This window comes from Bubalus kerabau, chromosome 11, assembly GCF_029407905.1.
Source record: "Bubalus kerabau isolate K-KA32 ecotype Philippines breed swamp buffalo chromosome 11, PCC_UOA_SB_1v2, whole genome shotgun sequence".
NCBI classification, from domain to species: Eukaryota; Metazoa; Chordata; class Mammalia; order Artiodactyla; family Bovidae; genus Bubalus; species Bubalus kerabau.
The window spans coordinates 103,307,838-103,325,570 of record NC_073634.1 but is presented as its reverse complement, the minus strand read 5'-3'; the positions used below and the strand labels follow the sequence as shown (position 1 = coordinate 103,325,570).

General features: G+C 48.6%; 1 protein-coding gene across 1 annotated transcript in view; it reads right to left on the bottom strand.

Moving 5' to 3' along the window:
• Positions 1-388: 388 nt before the first annotated feature.
• NCS1 (neuronal calcium sensor 1) overlaps positions 389-17,733 on the bottom strand; it is a 52,818-nt gene continuing 35,473 nt past the window's right edge. Inside the window, exons 3-8 of the mRNA XM_055541399.1 lie at positions 16,393-16,531; positions 15,027-15,105; positions 11,554-11,642; positions 10,994-11,071; positions 8,371-8,488; positions 389-1,046 (exon numbers count right to left, since the gene is read on the bottom strand). Of these exons, the coding sequence (XP_055397374.1) occupies positions 8,390-8,488; positions 10,994-11,071; positions 11,554-11,642; positions 15,027-15,105; positions 16,393-16,531 (484 nt within the window). The 3' untranslated portion in view covers positions 389-1,046; positions 8,371-8,389. The remainder of the gene's footprint in view (positions 1,047-8,370; positions 8,489-10,993; positions 11,072-11,553; positions 11,643-15,026; positions 15,106-16,392; positions 16,532-17,733) is intronic.

Sequence of the window (17,733 nt, the reverse complement as noted above, 5' to 3'; positions counted from 1 at the left end):
CTCAAAGCTGTCCCCTGTCTGTCCTCAGAAAAGATGGGATGGACCCCAAGGAGGATACAGGACAGAGAGAGGTGTGAACTGGGAGCAGAGAATAGAGATCCAGAGAGGAGGCATTCGGGCAGAGGAAACAGTGCATTAGCCATTGAAGAAGCCCACCTTTCCCCTCTCCAAACATCAAGCAAGCACAGTATCTAAATTTTAAAATTAAAAAAAAAAAAAAAAGATTTTTGGCTTCTCGGCCGCTGCAGGCCACCATCCTCCCAAGCGTGTGGGCAGGTGGGCAAGGGGCGCACACATGTAAACGGTGGGCCCCGCATCCCTGGGACCGTTGGACACACAGAGGCAGCAGCAACAGTTAACAACCAATAAATAAAAGATAACAATTATATATGTATATATATATATATAAAAAAAAACCTGACTTTCCCCACCAAAAGCACAATACTGTTATCACAGAAAATCAGCATCATCGTAATTAACCATCCTAGCCAAGCAGGCAGTCTTGCTGCCCGAGGAAGGGGGGCGGCAACATCACATTACCCCCCACGCCCCGAGCCCCCGTGGCCGAGGCCGGGACTCCTGGGGCCTCTCTGGCTGCGAAGGTCAAGGTGGTAGGCAGGGTTCTCCGAGGCCTTCTCCCCATCTGTCAGTCGGAATCTTCTAGAACAGAAGGTAGTTTTGTTTTGTTGTTTTCTTTTTCAATGTCTGTTTGAAATAAAAAAAAAAAAAAGCACACACGCAAGGAGAGCAGGAGAGACCGAGAAGCCCCTCCTGCAAAGCAGACGAGTCCTGGGTTCTGCAGAGGGCCGGAGCCTTTCCCATCCGTGTGGTCGATTTCTGGACAAGCAGAGATTGTTGGCGATCGGAGCCGGTGGCTTCAGGCGGCGGGTGGGTGCGGGGCGGGGGGGAGCCGGCCTCACGATTCCAGGGCAGCTCGGCTGGGCGTGGATGCGGAGGAAGGCTCGGTGGACACGGGAGTCAGGGGCGGGGGAGTCAGGGTGGAGGTGGCCTCATGGCACAGGAGGAAGTGAGTGGTTCCCAGGCATCTAGAAGACACAGGAGGCGGGGCGGGCTCAGCGCTGGCTGCCAGGGGCACAGAGCGGGCGGGAGTCAACTGGAGGGGCCATCCCCAACCCTGTTGGCACCAGGAACCAGTTTCGTGGAAAACAGCTGCTCAGTACATGCTGTGCAGCCCGGTTCCTAACAGGCCACCGACCAGTACCAGTCCATGGCCCAGGAACTGGGGACCCTGGAACTAGAGAACAAGGTGATGAGTCCTAAAAACATGCACGCTCTCTGATTCACACGTTTGGTGCTTAAGTATGTGTGCTTAAGAAATAAACACGATGCTTATGACAGTATCATCTGTAACACCAAATTAAACAGGAGAGAACAAACAGTGTCCACCAGAGAGGGATGGGTTGGATCAATAAAGACAGAACCATGCGATAAAAGAATGTGCAACCGTTAAGAACAAAGTGAGCAGGGGCCAATAAGCACAGGAAAAGATGCTCGACAGAATCAGTCATCAGGGAAAAGCAAACCAAAACCACAAGGAGGAATTGCCCTGGTGGTCCAGTGGTTAAGACTTTGTATTTCCAATGCAGGGGACCACAGGTTTGATCTCTGATCAGGGAACAAAGATCCCCACGCCTTGAGGCGAGGCAAAAAAAAAGAGAGAGAGAGAGAGAGAGAGAGAAAGAAACACCACTTCACAAATACTAGGATAAAACCTAAAACTAACAAGCGTTGGTGAAGGTGTGGAAAAATTGGAACCCTTGATCATCGCTGGCAGGAACATAAAATGATGCAGATACTGTGGAAAAGTTTGGCAGTTCCCCCCCACCCCAAAATAAACTCATCAAATGCATTTAAATCCCTAAACTCATAATTATACATATTGTTTTTATAGAACATCACTGGTCACTTCTAAAGGATGTGGGAAATCCAACTTGTTTTGAAAACTGATAAAGAATCGAGTATCCATCCTGCCCTCCCTGTGAACACTATACCCTGGGGATAACCCACGAGTGGATGAGGGGATATCTCCCTTTATAGAAGTGACGCAGCCAGCCATGAAGGAAAGACACCTGCAGGACATCAGCATTTTGCACGACCTGATGAATGGATGCGGGTGGCAGTCAGCAAGCGCTGCTGATGTCACCGACATCACGGGTGCCTGCCGGACATACACAGCTCCAGCCACGAGGCGGTCTCACCAAAAGTGCCCAAATCCAGTGGCAAGATCCACTGCCGTTTCCAGGAAGAACAGGAAACAGGAGTCTGTAAGCAGCACGCCGGGGCACCGTTAGCAAACCCCAGACTGTGGGGACCCTACAGAATGCGCTTCTCAACAAACAGTGAGACGGAAAGGGATGGGGGAAAACTTAGAGATGAAAGTAAACTTAAGAGGGGGCTTCCCTGGTGGTCCAGTGGTTAAGACTTTGCCTTCCAGTGCAGGGGGTGCAGGTTCGATCCCTGGTCAGGAAGCTAAGATCCCACATGCCTCTCAGCGAAAAAAAAAACAACAAAACCCATGAAACAGAAGCGATATTGTAACAAATTCAATAAAGAATTTTAAAATGTTCCACATAAAAAAATCTTTAATAAAAAAGATAAATAAAAGAGACCTACCAACCAATTGCCATCTGTGGCTTTTATTCCAATTCTGACTCCAATAATCAAAGTAAGAAAAAAACTGTGAAATAATGGGAAACTGGAATTTAGATGCTGATGAGAGCGTATTAGGGAATTACTTTTTTCTTGGTATTATGGACTTTTTTAAAGAATCATTATGTTTTAGAAATACATTTTGAAATATTTATGTATGAAATGATATGATGTCTTGAATTTTCTTCAAAACAACCCAGCTTGAGTGGTGTGTGGGGAGGGAATAGATGGTCAAGATTGCTATGAATCGGTGATTCTGAAGCTGGATCAGTCCTGGGTATTCATTGGAGGGACTGATGCTGAAGCTGAAACTCCAATACTTTGGCCACCTGATGAGAAGAGCTGACTCATTTGAAAAGACCCTGATGCTGGGAAAGAGGAGAAGGGGACAACAGAGGATGAGATGGTTGGATGGCATCACTGACTCGATGGACATGCTTTTGGGTGGACTCTGGGAGTTGGTGATGAACAGGGGGGCCTGGCATGCTGTGGTTCATGGGGTCACAAAGAGTCACACACGACTGAGCAACTGAACTGACTGATAGGTACATGGAGTTACATATTCTCCACTGTTGCCTGAGAATGTTTCCATAATTAAAATGGTTTTAATCCATCCTCAAATTTCCAACAACCTAAGTGTCCCATACCACAACACTGGTTAAAGTATGGTCCAGCCATAAATGGAATACTATGCAGCTATAAGGATGATCTCGAGCAAGATTTAGTGATGCAGAAAATATGCATGATCTCAGTTCCTGAATAATTCAATGAATTATATAACAGTAATTTATCTAAGAATTATGATACATCAGGAATCTCAGAAGGCAAATAAATCACAAAAACGACAGAACACAAGTTGGATGTAATTACAATCAGACAGGATCTGGGAAAGCCTGAGAAGAAATAGGAAGGGCAATTTTCGGGAAGAGCTTTAGAAAAGTGAAACTTGTCACCCTGAAAAGCTTGTCACGGAAATAAAATTACATCGTCTTGGCCAAAGCGGGAGGGTGAGGGTAAGATATATGGCTACATAAATTGTGTTAAGGAAAGCCAGTGCAGACAAGCTGGATAAAACACGTTACAAACCTCTTGGTGTTGAGTCTCCAAAAGAAAAAATAAGTGTTTCCTACAAGTTGTTCTTTGAAAACACAAAACAAAAAACAGAGAAAAATAGCCAACAGCATATGGCTATGGACTCATTGTTGTTGAGGAAATATGTATACATATATATTCATAGAAAACTGTGAGGCAAAAACAAATAAGGTAATTCAAAAATAATCACACGCTTTAAAGAAATGAATTACACTGTACAACTTTTCCTCGGCGGGGAATACATCAAAACCCATGTTTGCACCACTTTTCCATGGCCTGGAGGAAGTGAAGCAGTTGTTAGGTGACAGTTGCTAAGGAGGCTGCTGGTGGTAATTCACAAAAAGGGACCGTGGAAATTAGACAACAGATCAGGATGTGCTCCAGGACCCAGAGCTGCATACTGAGCATCTCTAAGATTACAGAAATATCTGTCACAGTTCCTTTACAAATTGGTTTGATTATTATGTTCCTATGTGACCTAGTTACTGAGCATTAAGTTTCTGTAAGTGTTCAATTCTTTCTGAATCATTCTAGACACAAAATGTTCACAGTGGTTATTTCTGGGCTATATGTGTGTGTGTTCAGTCACTCAGTCATGTCCAACTCTTTGCGACCCTTTGGACTGTAGCCCACCAGGCTCCATTGTCCATGGGATTTTTCAGGCAAGAATACTGGAGTGGGCTGCCATTTCCTCCTCCAGGGGAATCTTCCTGACCTAGGGATCAAACCTGCATGTCCTATGTCTTCTGCATTGCAGGTGGAGCCCCAACCCACTGAGCCATCGGGGTTATATATGAAGGGTTGTGTTCTTTTTTAATAATAATTTTTAATGGAGGTTTTCTTTTTAAACATATTTTCTAATGTCCCTTCAATGAAAAAGAATTTAGTATGCAAAATAACATTAGAAGCTTCAAAACAGGACTCCTAAACAAAATATCAGCAAATCAAATCTGATGATACATAAAAGCTTATCATGAGTGGCTTAGCATTCAAAAATCAATTGGTGTAAGTCAGAAGGGCCATCGTGACAAAATCCATAAGCAATAAATGCTGGAGAGGGCATGAAGAGAAGGGAACCCTCCTATACTGTTGGTGGGAAAGTAAATTGGTACAGCTGCTCTGGAGGACAGTATGGAGGTTCCTTAAAAAACTAAAAATAGAGCTACCGTATGATCCTACAATCCCACTCCTGGGCATATATCCAGAGAAAAACATGGTTCCAAGGGATACATGCACCCCAGAGTTCACTGCAGCACTGTTTAAAACATCCATCGACAAATGAATGGATAAAGAAGATGTGGTGCATACACACAATGGAACATTACTCAGCCGTTAAAAAGAACGAAATAACGCCATTTGCCGCAACATGGATGAACCCAGAGATTGACTGAGTGAAGAAAGTCAGAGAAAGACAAATATCATGTGGCATCACTTATATGTAAAACTGAAAAAAAATTATACAACTGAATTTATTTATAAAATAGAAACAGACTCAGAGACTTAGAGAATGAATTTTTGGTTACCTGGGGGTAAGGATGGAAAGGAGAGACAGTTAGGGAGTTTGGGGTTGACATGCACACGTTGCTATATTTAAAACAGGTAACCAAAAAGACCTACTGTATAGCACAGGGAACTCTGCTCAATATTATATAGCAACCTAAATGGGAAAAGAATTTGAAAAAGAACAGAAAAAAAAAATAGACTATCTAAAAAACGTAGAATATTTAAATAGGCAGGACTCCATGGATGAGCCACACAATATATTCACACACACACACACACACACACACACATCACCTGGCGCAATTCATCGTCATAACTACAAAGAAAGAGAGAAAAGTCATATATGAATATTGATAAATGCAGAAAATTTTGATAAAATTCAACTCCACTAATGATTAAAAAAAAAAAACCAACTCCTAGAAGAAGAAAACTTCCTAAATCTGATGAAATCTATTTAACAACCTAACTAATAACAAATAACCCAACTAATGGGAAACTACTGAAAGCTTTCCCCCGACAGTTAGACCTTCATCACTCCTGTGTGACTGGAGGGCCCAACCAGCAAGGAAGCAGGAGAAAGGAACAAAGGCAGAGAGATGGGAAAGGAAGAAAGAGAATGGAAACAATCCAGAAGAATCTAAGGCAGAACCTAAGATTTAATAAATGAAGTTAGCAGGACCATGGTTATAGGATCGGTTAAAAAAAAAAATCACCTGAATTTCTATAAACCAGAAACAAATGGAAAATACAATTCAAATTACTACTTAAAACACTGTCAAAAACATCAAATACCTAGGGATAAATCTATTAGAGATGTGAAAGACCTTTTAGCTAAAAATAGAAAAATGCTACCAAGACAAAAATTCAAAGGATGGCATCACCAACTCAATGGATGTGAGTTTGAGTAAACTCCGGAAGTTGGTGATGGACAGGGAGGCCTAGCGTGCTGCAGTCCATGGAGTTGCAAAGAGTCGGACACAACTGAGCGACTGAACTGAACTGCACAGAAACAGACAGATATACCATCTTCATGGACTGGAACACCCATCATTATAAAGCTGCCAATTTTCCCCCAAGTTAAACAGTAGATTCAACTCTTGTATGCATGCTAAGTCACTTCAGTCATGTCCAACTCTTTGCAAGCTTATGGATGCAGCCTGCCAGGCTGCTCTGTCCATGGGATTCTCCAGGCAAGAATATTGGAGTGGGTTGCCATGGCCTCCACCAGAGGATCTTCCCAACCCAGGGATTGAACCCAAGTCTCTTACATCCCCTGCATTGGCAGGCAGGTTCTTTACCACTAGCACCACCTGGGAAGCCGAGATTCAACTCAGTCCCAATCAAAATCCAAGTATGTGTGTGTGTGTGTGCACATAGGCATTTATAAGTTGATTCTAAAATGTATATAGAAATACAAATAGCTTAAAGTAGTGAAGGCATTCTTGAGGAAGACGCAATGGGATCTTGCTTCTCAAGATCAGGTTATAAAAAGACTGTGCTTTCACCTTGGGTTCTCTCCCTCCCAGAAATCTCACCCTCAGGGAAGCCAGTCACCATGCTGTTAGGCAGCCCTGTGCAGAGGGGCACATGGTGAGGCTGCCAAGCCAAATGAGTGAGCTTAGAAGTGGGTCAGCCCCAGCCACACCTTCAGATGAGACCACAGCCCTGGCCAACAGTGAGTGATCACTCTGGTTTACCTAACACAGAGGGGTTTCCCAGGGCATAGGGCTTTCAGTGCTAAATTCAGGATTCTCTTGGGCCAACTGCGATGGGTTATCACCCTCCTGACAGCTCGGCTGTATCCTCATGACACACTTTGATCCGAAGGCGCCAAAAAAAGCTGTATCCAAATTCCTGACATTTATTCTTTCCGGCTGCTGTTTTGCAAGATCTCAGTATGCAGCAACAGACGACTAAGACAGCCCTGCACATAAGGTGATGGTAAAATGGAGGATGCACACATAAGCTTTCCAGGTAGCTCAGCTGGTAAAGAATCCGCCTGCAATGCAAGAGACGCTGGTTCGATTTCTGGGTCGGGAAGATCCCCTGGAGAAGGGATAAGCTACCCATTCCAGTATTCTTGGGCCTCCCTGCTCAGATGGTAAAGAAGCTGCCTGCAATGCGGGAGACCTGGGTTCGATCCCTGGGTTGGGAAGATCCCCTGGAGAAGGGAACGGCAACCCATTCCAGTACTCTTGCCTGGAGAATTCCACGGACAGGGGAGCCTGGCAGGCCCAGTGCATGGGATCACAAGGAGTCTGACACGACTGAGCGATTTTCACTTTCACTTTCACATATGCCAATGTGCGCAACTTAAGCGCTCGTCAGAGACATGCAGATAAAGATTACAACAAGCTATCACCACAGGCTCACCAAAATGACTGAAATTTAAGAAGACAGAGAAGATCCAATGCTGGCCAGGAAGTGGAGCAACGGGAGCACCCATACAGCACGAGTGGGAGTAGGGGATGGTACAACCACGTTGAAAAACTGTGTGGTAGTACCAACTAACGCTAAATATATACACACATTCTATGTTCCAGCAATTCTACTCTTTGGTCTGTACTGACAGAATGCATCATCCAGGAGACACGTACAAGAGTGCTAACAGCTGGTCAAGACGTGGGGGTCAGTTCTCTGCCAGCAACAGAAGCCTCTGTAGGCTATTATCCTGCACTAAGAGAAACAAACCAAAAGTTTATGGGTTAAAAATAATAAGAAACCATGTTTGAGCTACTGATCAAGAGAGTCAGAAGCTGAGGTCTTCAGCCACCCTGACCGAGAAGGGATGAGAAACTTCTATTCTCCTAGGCCCCTGGCCTTGACTGGGAACTGGGATGTTATTTCAAAGTGTTTTCAACCCAGGGAAATTTCTATTCAAGTCAAGTCTCTGGCTGAATCTAGGTATATAAAAACAATAAAAACAGGGGAGCCTTGGCTGATCTGAAGGCCCTGCCTCCTGGGCCTCCCCCTACTAGCTCTGTTTCACCTGGGCAGACCCCAAGGGCCCCTGAGAAACCCAGGCACTTATCTGCCAAACCCAGGTGTCCTCTGGCTGGGTGTGCCCCCTTGCCCCCACCCCACCCCCAGGCCCCCTCCACTCACCCCAGCTCTGGGCCTTGGACTATACCAGCCCATCATAGAGGGACAGCGCCTGCACGATGGACGGGTCCGCCTTGGATCCTTCCTGGAATTCCTGCAGCGTCAGCTTCCCATCGGCGTTCTGCAAGCAGAGAGGCGGGTAGAGGGGAGGGGATGGCCAGCCTCCTAGGACAGGGGCCTCTGGCCCCGACCCTAAACACGCCCTCCCCAAGCCCAGCCCAGGGCTGGTCCCCAGAGTGCTTCCAAAGTTAGGTCAGGAGGGAGGCAACGCCGCTCATTAGGTGGGAGGAGCTGGGCACGACAGACCCGGGCACTTCCTGGCTGCCTCACCTTGAGTGGGCGACCCACCTCTCGGGGCTCCTGTTTTCACATCTGGAGAGTGGAGAGAACTGCCCTGCTTCTTCAGGGCACTGGGTGAGCCATCCTTGGGCTCAAGCTGTTGTAAAGGGCTTGGCTGACTGGCAGCGCCCCTTAGGGCCATGGTTATCATCCTTGCTGCGGTTTGTCCCCACAAAGGGTGTTAATCCCACAAGGCTGAGGGCCTGATGCGTGTCTCTGGGGTCACCCTTGGAAGGGTGTTTAAGCCGTTCCCTGGGACCCAGAGATCGGCGAGGAGGCTGGGCGGGACCCACGTAAGAGGGCTTTGGTGGATCTCTTGTGGGAGGAAATGATTGGGGCCAGAACTCCTTCCCCTGAAGCATCTTTCAGGGAAACATGTGAGGGCAAAGGAGAAAGGCCTTGGAGGCACCCCCCCACCCTGCCACGTCCCACACCCGGAGAGGGGAGGCGTGATGAGGGTTCCACAGACTCAGCAGGCAGACCTCGAGGGGTGCCCACTGTGGGTCCCACTCACACTACACGGGTGCTTGGTCTAAGAAGAGGGGCTGGTCTTATCACCATCTTACCGGTGAGGATGCTAAAGCTCGGTCACTGCCCAGGGCCCCCTGGCTGCTAACCGGGGAAGCCGGGTTTGCACCCAATCTGACCCCAGCGTGTGCTTTGCTTCCCAAAATAAGGGAGGCCTGACTGGGCACGGGGGAGGGGGATTAACACCTTGCTGTTGAATAGCGCTGAACCTCTCCGCAAGAAACTAGGATTCTCAGCCCACGCTCTGTGGACACGTCTTTTGATTGTCACCAGGAGCCCAGCGTAGACTGAGCCTCCGTGTCTGAGCCTCTCTGACATGAGCTGATCTCACTTTTTTAATTAAGGAAGTCAGGCCTCAGGCTCAAAGCTTTCAGGACAAGCACCTGCACCCAACCAGGATGTAATAATAAGCCCAAGGTCACTCTCATTCGTATTCTTTTTTGAAGGCAAGCAGTTCTGGGTTTCCGGACCATCCTGCTATCCAATTACTATTTAAAAACAATGCTATTTCCGCTTTTAAAACTTTGGTATAAAGAAGGGTTTCTTATATGATATTGTTTATATGCAGAAGCTTAAAAAACTGATACAGATGAACTTATTTACAAAATAGAAACAGACTCACAGACTTAGAGAAGGAATTTATGGTTACCAGCAGGGGAAGGGTCGGGGAGCGATAGATTGGGAGTTTGGAATTGACACATATACACTGCTACACTTAAAATGGATAACCAACAAGGACCTACTGTATAGCTCAGGGGACTCTGCTCAGGGTCATGTGGCAGCCTGGGTGGGAGGGGAGTTTGGGGGAGAATGGTTACGTGCTAAGTCCCTTTGCTGTCCACCTGAAACCATCACGATATTGTCAATCGGCTATACCCCAATACAAAATAAAAAGTTAAAAAAAAAAAGATAAGAATGAACTTATTTACAAAACAGACTCACAGACTGAGAAATGAATTTATTCCCCCGGTGACCAGCGAGGGTGGGGGTAGAGGGAGGGCTAGACTGGGAGTTTGGGATTGCCAAGGACACATTGCTATATTTAAAATAGATAATCAACAAGGGCCTACTGTAAAAAAAAATAATAAAAATAACAAACTCATTTTAAAAAGAAGGATTTCTTAAACTGGGGTCTGTGGACAGAATTCAGCAGGTCTGTGAACTAAAATGGGAAAAAATGAGGCCGTCCTTTTTGCTAACTTCTAACTGAAATTGAGCCCTTCCTTCCATAATGAATCTAGGCGATGATCCCCCACGGGACCGGAAGTACCTGTGACTTTGCCAACCATGGGGATCTCGGCATTTTCATGACACATCACAGCTGCTATAGGACCACCCGTACATATCACCCCGCTTCGGTATTACCGGATGCTTAAACCCACCTCTATATCTTATTATCCAACGTATTCATAAAGAAGCTCACATCACAAATTCTTTTTTAAAAAAGGTCTTGCCAGCTGTATTCCAAATAGCTCCCTTCTTAACCCTGTGGGCTTTATCTAATGCACTTAAAAATCATTATTCTGAGGAATCTACAGCCAACTTGTCCAGAATGCCAACATCTCTGGTCCATGGCAAAAAATTTACAAGGTTGAGAATCTTAGTGGATCAAAGAGAAAGAGCTGGACAAATTTATTTAAAACACTTGATGTTCAAAGGGGATGGCTGCCAGCCAGACCAGTGGACATCACACCAGTCATGGTGCCTACCTGGAGCTGGACCCCTAGGTGGTCAGTGGAGCCTACGCGAGGGGTCTCACCTTGTCCATCATGGCGAAGATCCGGTCCACCCTCTTCTCCGGGGTGTTCTCCTCCTCAGGGAGCTCCACGGTGTTCCCCTGCCAGGGACAGATGAGGTAGGGACTGGCCCCTGCCACACCTGACTTGGGGCCCTTTGTTCAAAAATATGCCCTCTCCCCCACCCTAGGACTTCCCACATGGTCCAGTGGTTAAGACTCCACACTTCCAGTGCAGAGGGTGAGGGTTCAATCCCTAGTCAGGGAACTAAGATCCCACATGCCCTGGGGCACAGCCAAAAAAAAAAATATGCCCCCAGACCGAGGCAGTTTCAGACGAGGCCTGCCTCTCCCGCCCTCCGACTCCCTACAATGCCCCCACCATCTGTAATTCTGCTCCAGAACATCCCCTCCACCCCAGCCCCCATCTGCACAGAGCAACCCTGGGCAGTGACCCTCATCTGGCCATCTCTTACCCCTGACAGGAGAGCTGCCCCAGGGGGTGCTTCCTCTGGGCCAGGGCCAGTCACTAAATGTCATGTCCCTACGGCCTCCCCCCACCCCATACAACCCAAGCTTCTCACCACCATCTGGTAAATGGCGTCCACAATGTCCAGCATCTCATTCCTGGTGATGTAGCCGTCGTTGTCCAAGTCGTAGAGTTTGAAGGCCCCTGCAATCAGCCAGCCAGGATGGAATCACCCCTGGCCTGGGGCAGGGGAGCCGTCCCACCCTGCATCTCAGCATGCAGTCCAGCCAAGAGCCCCATCACTCATCCAGTCAATGAATATCTGTTGTTGTCTATTCGCTCAGACGTCTCTGACTCTGCGACCCCACGGACTGTAGCCTACCAGTCTCCTCCGCCCATGCAATTCCCCAGACAAGAATACTGGAGTGGGTTGCCATTTCCTACTGCAGGGGTTCTTCCCCACCCAGGGATCAATCTCACATCTCCTGCATTAGCAGGCAGATGCTTTACCGCTGAGCCACCTGGGAAGCCCAATGAATATTTACATCAACACAAATGGGAGGAGACAGAGAGACACACACACAAAAGGGACACAGGCACCATTTCAACCAGAGTTATCGAAGATATATATATGCAAAGGAGACACCAGGTCTGCAAGAATCAAGGCCCCAGGAGGATCTCCCAAGCCACTGCTCTCCCTTCCCACCCACCAGCCTCTGCCTGCTCTCAGTCACTCCCTCTCCACACTGATGCTGTATCCGGCTAGGGTCACCTTAGAAAATAAAATCATATGCCTGGGAGAGGGGGAGGAGCTTCTGCATAAATAAAATCCTCTTTTATTCCTAAAAGAAACCGCTGCATTTTCTTGGTGCCAATGCAAAGCGGTGAAGATGTCTCAGGGAGAAGTGGTGTTCTGTCGCTCAGTTGTGTCTGATTCTTTGTGACCTCATGGACTGCAGCATGCCAGGCTTCTCTGTCCTTCACCATCTCCCAGACCTTGCTCAAACTCATGTCCATTGAGTCGGTGATGCCATCCAACCATCTCATCTTCTGTCATCCGCTTCCCCTCCTGCCCTCAATCTTTCCCAGCATCAGGGTCTTTTCTAATGAGTCGACTCTTCGCATTAGGTGGCTAAAGTATTGGAGCTTCAGCTTCAGTATCAGTCTTTCCAAAGAATATTCAGGACTGATTTCCTTTAGGATGGACTGGGTGGATCTCCTTGCAGTCCCAGGGACTCTCAAGAGTCTTCTCCAACACCACAGTTCAAAAGCATCAATTCTTCAGTGCTCAGCCTTCTTTATGATCTAACTCTCACATCCATACATGACCACTGGAAAAACCATAGCTTTGACTAGACAGACCTTTGTTGGTCAAGTAATGCCTCTACTTTTTAAATACGCTAAGTTTATCATAGTTTTTCTTCCAAAGAGCAAGTATCTTTTAGTTTCATGGCTGCAGTCACCGTCTGCGGTGATTCTGGAGCCCGAGAAAATAAAGCCTGTCACTGTTTCATTGTTTCCCCATCTATCTGCCATGAAGTGATGGGAGCCGATGCCATGATCTTAGTTTTCTGAATGTTGAGTTTTAAGCCAGCTTTTTCATTTTCCTCTTTCACTTTCATCAAGAGATTCTTTAGTTCCTCTTCATAAGGGTGGTACCATAAGGGTGGTGTCATCTGCATATCTGAGGTTACTGATATTTCTCCCAGCAATCATGATTCCAGCATGTGCTTCATCCAGCCCAGCATTTCACATGATGTACTCTGCATAAAAGTTAAATAAGCAGGGTGACAATAGACAGACTTAACATACTCCTTTCCCAATTTGGAACCAGTCTGTTGTTCCATGTCCAGTTCTAACTGTTGCTTCTTGACCTGCATACAGGTTTCTCAGGAGGCAGGCAAGGTGGTCTGGTATTTCCATCTCTTTAAGAATTTTCCACAGTTTGTTGTGATCCACAGAGTCAAAGGCTTTTGTGTAGTCAATGAAGCAGAAGCGGATGTTTTCCTGGAATTCTCTTGCTTTTTTCTATGATCCAACGGATATTGGCAATTTGATCTCTGGTTCTTCTGCCTTTTCTAAATCCTGCTTGAACATCTGGAAGTTCTTGGTTCACATACTGTTGAAGCCTAGCTTGGAGAAAGCGTGTGAGATGAGTGCAATTGTGCGGTAGTTTGAGCATTCTTTGGCATTGCCCTTCTTTGGGATTGGAATGAACACTGACCTTTTCCAGTCCTGTGGCCACTGCTGAGTTTTCCAAATGTGCTGGCATATTGAGTGCAGCACTTTCACAGCATCATCTTTCAGGTTTTGAAATAACTCAGCTGGAATTCCATCACCTCCACTAGCTTTGTTCATAGTGATGCTTCCTAAGGCCCACTTGACTTCACATTCCAGGATGTCTGGTTCTAGGTAAGTGATCACACCATCGTGGTTATCTGGGTCAAGAAGACCTTTTTTGTACAGTTCTTCTGTGTATTCTTGCCACCTCTTCTTAATATCTTCTGCTTCTGTTAGGTCCAAACCATTTCTGTCCTTTATTGTGCCTATCTTTGCATGAAATGTTCCCTTGGTATCTCTAATTTTCTTGAAGAGCTCTCTAGTCTTCTCTCTAGTCTTTCCTGTTCTATTGTTTTCCTCTTTCTTTGCATTGATCACTGAGGAAGGCTTTCTTATCTCTCCTTGCTATTCTTGGGAACTCTGCATTCAGGGAGGAGTGAGTTCTAGCCCATGGCCTTCATCTTCTCTCCAGAGTCCCTCACTCTCGGCTCTGAATCCTTCTCTTGACCCTCTTCAGGGCCTCGCACATGCTGTTGCCCTGCCACGAGCGCTCTTCCCTCCTCCCTCTCCCAGCTCAGCTCCCAGCACACAGCAGGGTCAGTTCCTGTCCAGTCAGCTCACATCTCGCGCTTCCTGTCTCGGCTGCAGTTTTCTGGGACCTTATGGATAATGCCCCTGTGCTAGACTGACAGCCACGAAGGCAGGTGCCTATCTGATGCTCCAGTGGGTCCTGGTCTCTGTCCAGTACTGACACGTGGCCATGTTTGGTCAGTATCTGTTGGCTGAACCAGTACATAAGTGAATGAATTAGATCTGTTATCAAAACAGCCTCTGAAGCAGTGGGTCCAGCCCTGGAAGCGGAGCTCTTAGCTCCTCGCTGTCTTGCCTGAGGTCCCATGTCTGTGCGTGTTAGCCGCTCAGTCTTGTCCGTCTCTTTGTGACCCCATGGACTATAGCCTGCCAGGCTCCTCTGTCCATGGAATTCTCCAGGCAAGAACACTGGAGTGGGTTGCCATTTCCTCCTCCAGGGGGCCTTCCCAACCCAGGGATCAAACCCAGGTCAGATTGCAGGCAGATTCCTTTACCACTGAACCTCCCATGTCTGCACCTGCTCAAATGTCCCTCTGCTCCTGCCCCATCTGTCCACCCGCCTAAAGAAGCCACGTTCCTCCTGCCTGGGCACCCCTGGGAAACCACCTCTGACCTGGAAGGACAGGACATCTGTGCCACTGTCAGCCCCGGGCAGATGGCCTGGGCCTGGGTGTTTGGCCTCCCTCCAGCCTGGGACTGCCAGGGAGTGGGACTTACACCGCAGCTTCTCATCCAGGGTTCCCCTCGAGGTCACCGACAGCGCCTGGATGAACTCGGAGAACTCGATCCGCCCGTCCTGCAGGAGAGAGAGGGGCAGGCGTGGCCTCAGTTAGTGCTGGTCAGGCCCCTCCTCCAACGGGTGGTGATGGATGGACAGCAGCAGGTACCAGACGCCCAAGTGCAGAGCATGGGAGGGAAGGGATGAGGTTCGGAGAAGATGGGGAGGGGGAGGGGAGGACTAGAAATGGGACAGGCCAGTAGGAGGGACAGCGCCACGGCGAGCCAGGGGGAGAGCCTGACTCCACAGCTGGTGGAAGGAACAGCCAGCGGCTCCATCAGCACAGCACAGGGGCCGCCAGGACCCCCTTCTCCTCGACCTAGAACCACAGGCTCAGAGGCTTGAGAAGAAGGTTGGGCTCTGGACTGTTCGATCCTATTTGGTTTGCAGCTGAGGACACTGAGACCGCGGAGAGGCCACCGGAGCTCTTCCCAGGGCCAGGCAGCCTGTGGAGAAAGCCAGGGCAGGAAAGAGCAGAAACAAGCCTGAGTGCCCGACAGCGTGGAGCGTGGAAATAAGTGACGGGACATCCACCACGAACATGGGGGAAGCCAGGACACATGCCGGCGTGGGACGGAGTCCGGAGGGCTGCAGACGCCCCGGCGGTGGGTATATGCCGACTGCCAGGCGGCCATCGCCTGGGGCGCAGGGGTGGACACCTACAACGCGGATAAGCCTTGAAAACGTCACGCTCAGTGAAAGAAGCCAGGCACAAAGGATCTCATAGTATATGATTGTCGGTTTCCTCATCTGCTAAATGGGGGTAATTAAAAGGCATCCTTTACTGGTAGTCGATTGTAAGGTCTCAGTAAAAACAATGCACGTAAAGGGCTTAGTACATAGTAAAGGTTCAGTAAATGTCTGTTATGATTACAAATCTTATTATTATCCCTGGAGGCATTTGCATTCCGTCCTTGTACGAAAAGGGTCAAAGCAGATGTATATGCGTGCATGTGTGTATACACACGTCTGTGTGGACGGTATGTGTGTGCGTACGTGGATCTCTGCGGGTGCCTTGTGCACACTGGAGCTCATGCAACGTATACACGTGCATCATCTGTGTGCAATACGAGTGCACGTGTTCATGTGTATATGCATGCATGTGTGTGCATTTGTGTATATGCATGTGTGGGTTGCATGCATGTGAGTGCATTTGTGTGTATGTGTATGTGTTTCTTCTCCAAAGGGAACATCAGCGGGTGAGCGTGGATGTGGAGACGCCTCAGGAAGGAGGGGACTCTGGACTGGTTGTGGAGGGTGGAGGGGACTCCGGGCTGGTGCAGAACCCGTCAATCCCCAGCTCACCTTGTTCTCATCAAAGACATTGAAAACAAACGTGGCGAACTTGGTGGGGTCCCCAAATGGGAAGAACTGCTTGTAGATCTTCTGGAAGCCTGCCGCGTCCAGCTGCCCGCTAGGGCAGTCCTTGATGAAGCCCTTGTACCTGGAGGTAGAGACCAGGCGAGAGACGGTGAAGGAGACTCCAGCACCACCACCTGCTGGGAGCTCCTGCCCAGCGCCCTGGAAGCCGGAGGCCCTGTCCTGGGAAACTGTGTCACATGGGGTCGTGAGCACAGACCTGGACATCACAGGCCTGGGCTCATCCCGCCCCTGCCTCTCGTTAGCTGTGGGACTGGCAAAAGGTGGCCACACCTCTCTGAGCCTCATCTCTCCCAATGGGTAAGAGTCACGTGGCCACTCAGGCCCCTGCTCCACACAGGCGCCTAACACAAAACTCACACAAACAACCTCCTCGAAGCCTCACTCTTGCACAAGGCACTCCTGCCTCCCCCACTTTCTCCACTGAGCCCCTCCTAGAGCCGGGCAGGCTGGCAGCACTGGTGGGCAGAGCCACCATCTGGGGCCTAGCAGCTGGCTCCTCCCACATGCCTGCACCCCCTCCGGTGTGCACACACCCGTTCCCCTGCCCTGTTCCCAGGGAACTGGATAAACAACGCAGAGGAGCCCAGCAATCTCCCAGGGCACCTCGGGGAGTTCCAACTGGATCTGTCCACCCTGCATTCCCAGGGCCCAGCACGGGACCCTCCAGACAGCCGGCCAGCTGATGGCAACGTGGCTTCGCAGCTCGCATCCTGGGTCTGCCATTTGTGGGCTGTGCATCCTCGGGCAAGCAGCTTCACTTCTCTGAGCCTAACTTGCTCCTCTACGAACAGGGACAGGTGTCACATCCGCCATGCAGGGACTGTGCGAGATGCTGACATAGCATCCTTGGCACAGGGGTGGACATAAAAAATAATCGATGGCAGGATCTTTAGTATCATGACCTCAGTGCTCTTTTACATCAGTTCACCAGCTGGCTCCTGCATGGAGCTTGGCAACTCCAGCCAGGACATACCTTCCTCTGAGAAGGATTCCCAGCACAAATGGGGGTAGAGAGACGGATCAGCTTTTATCGGCTACCAGCTGTTACCTCCGCTCAGCCACTGTCTGCTGGGAGCTTTGCAAACCTGATTCTCTTGGGATGCCCAAACAAGGCCCACAAGCAAGGTGTCATGAGGATGGCCCTCCCACCATTTCTTTTTTATGGTGTGGCATGTGGGATTTCAGTTCCCCGACCAGGGATTGAATCCCAGCCCTTGGTGGTGAAAGTGCAGAGTCCTAACCCCTGGGCTGCCAAGGAATTCG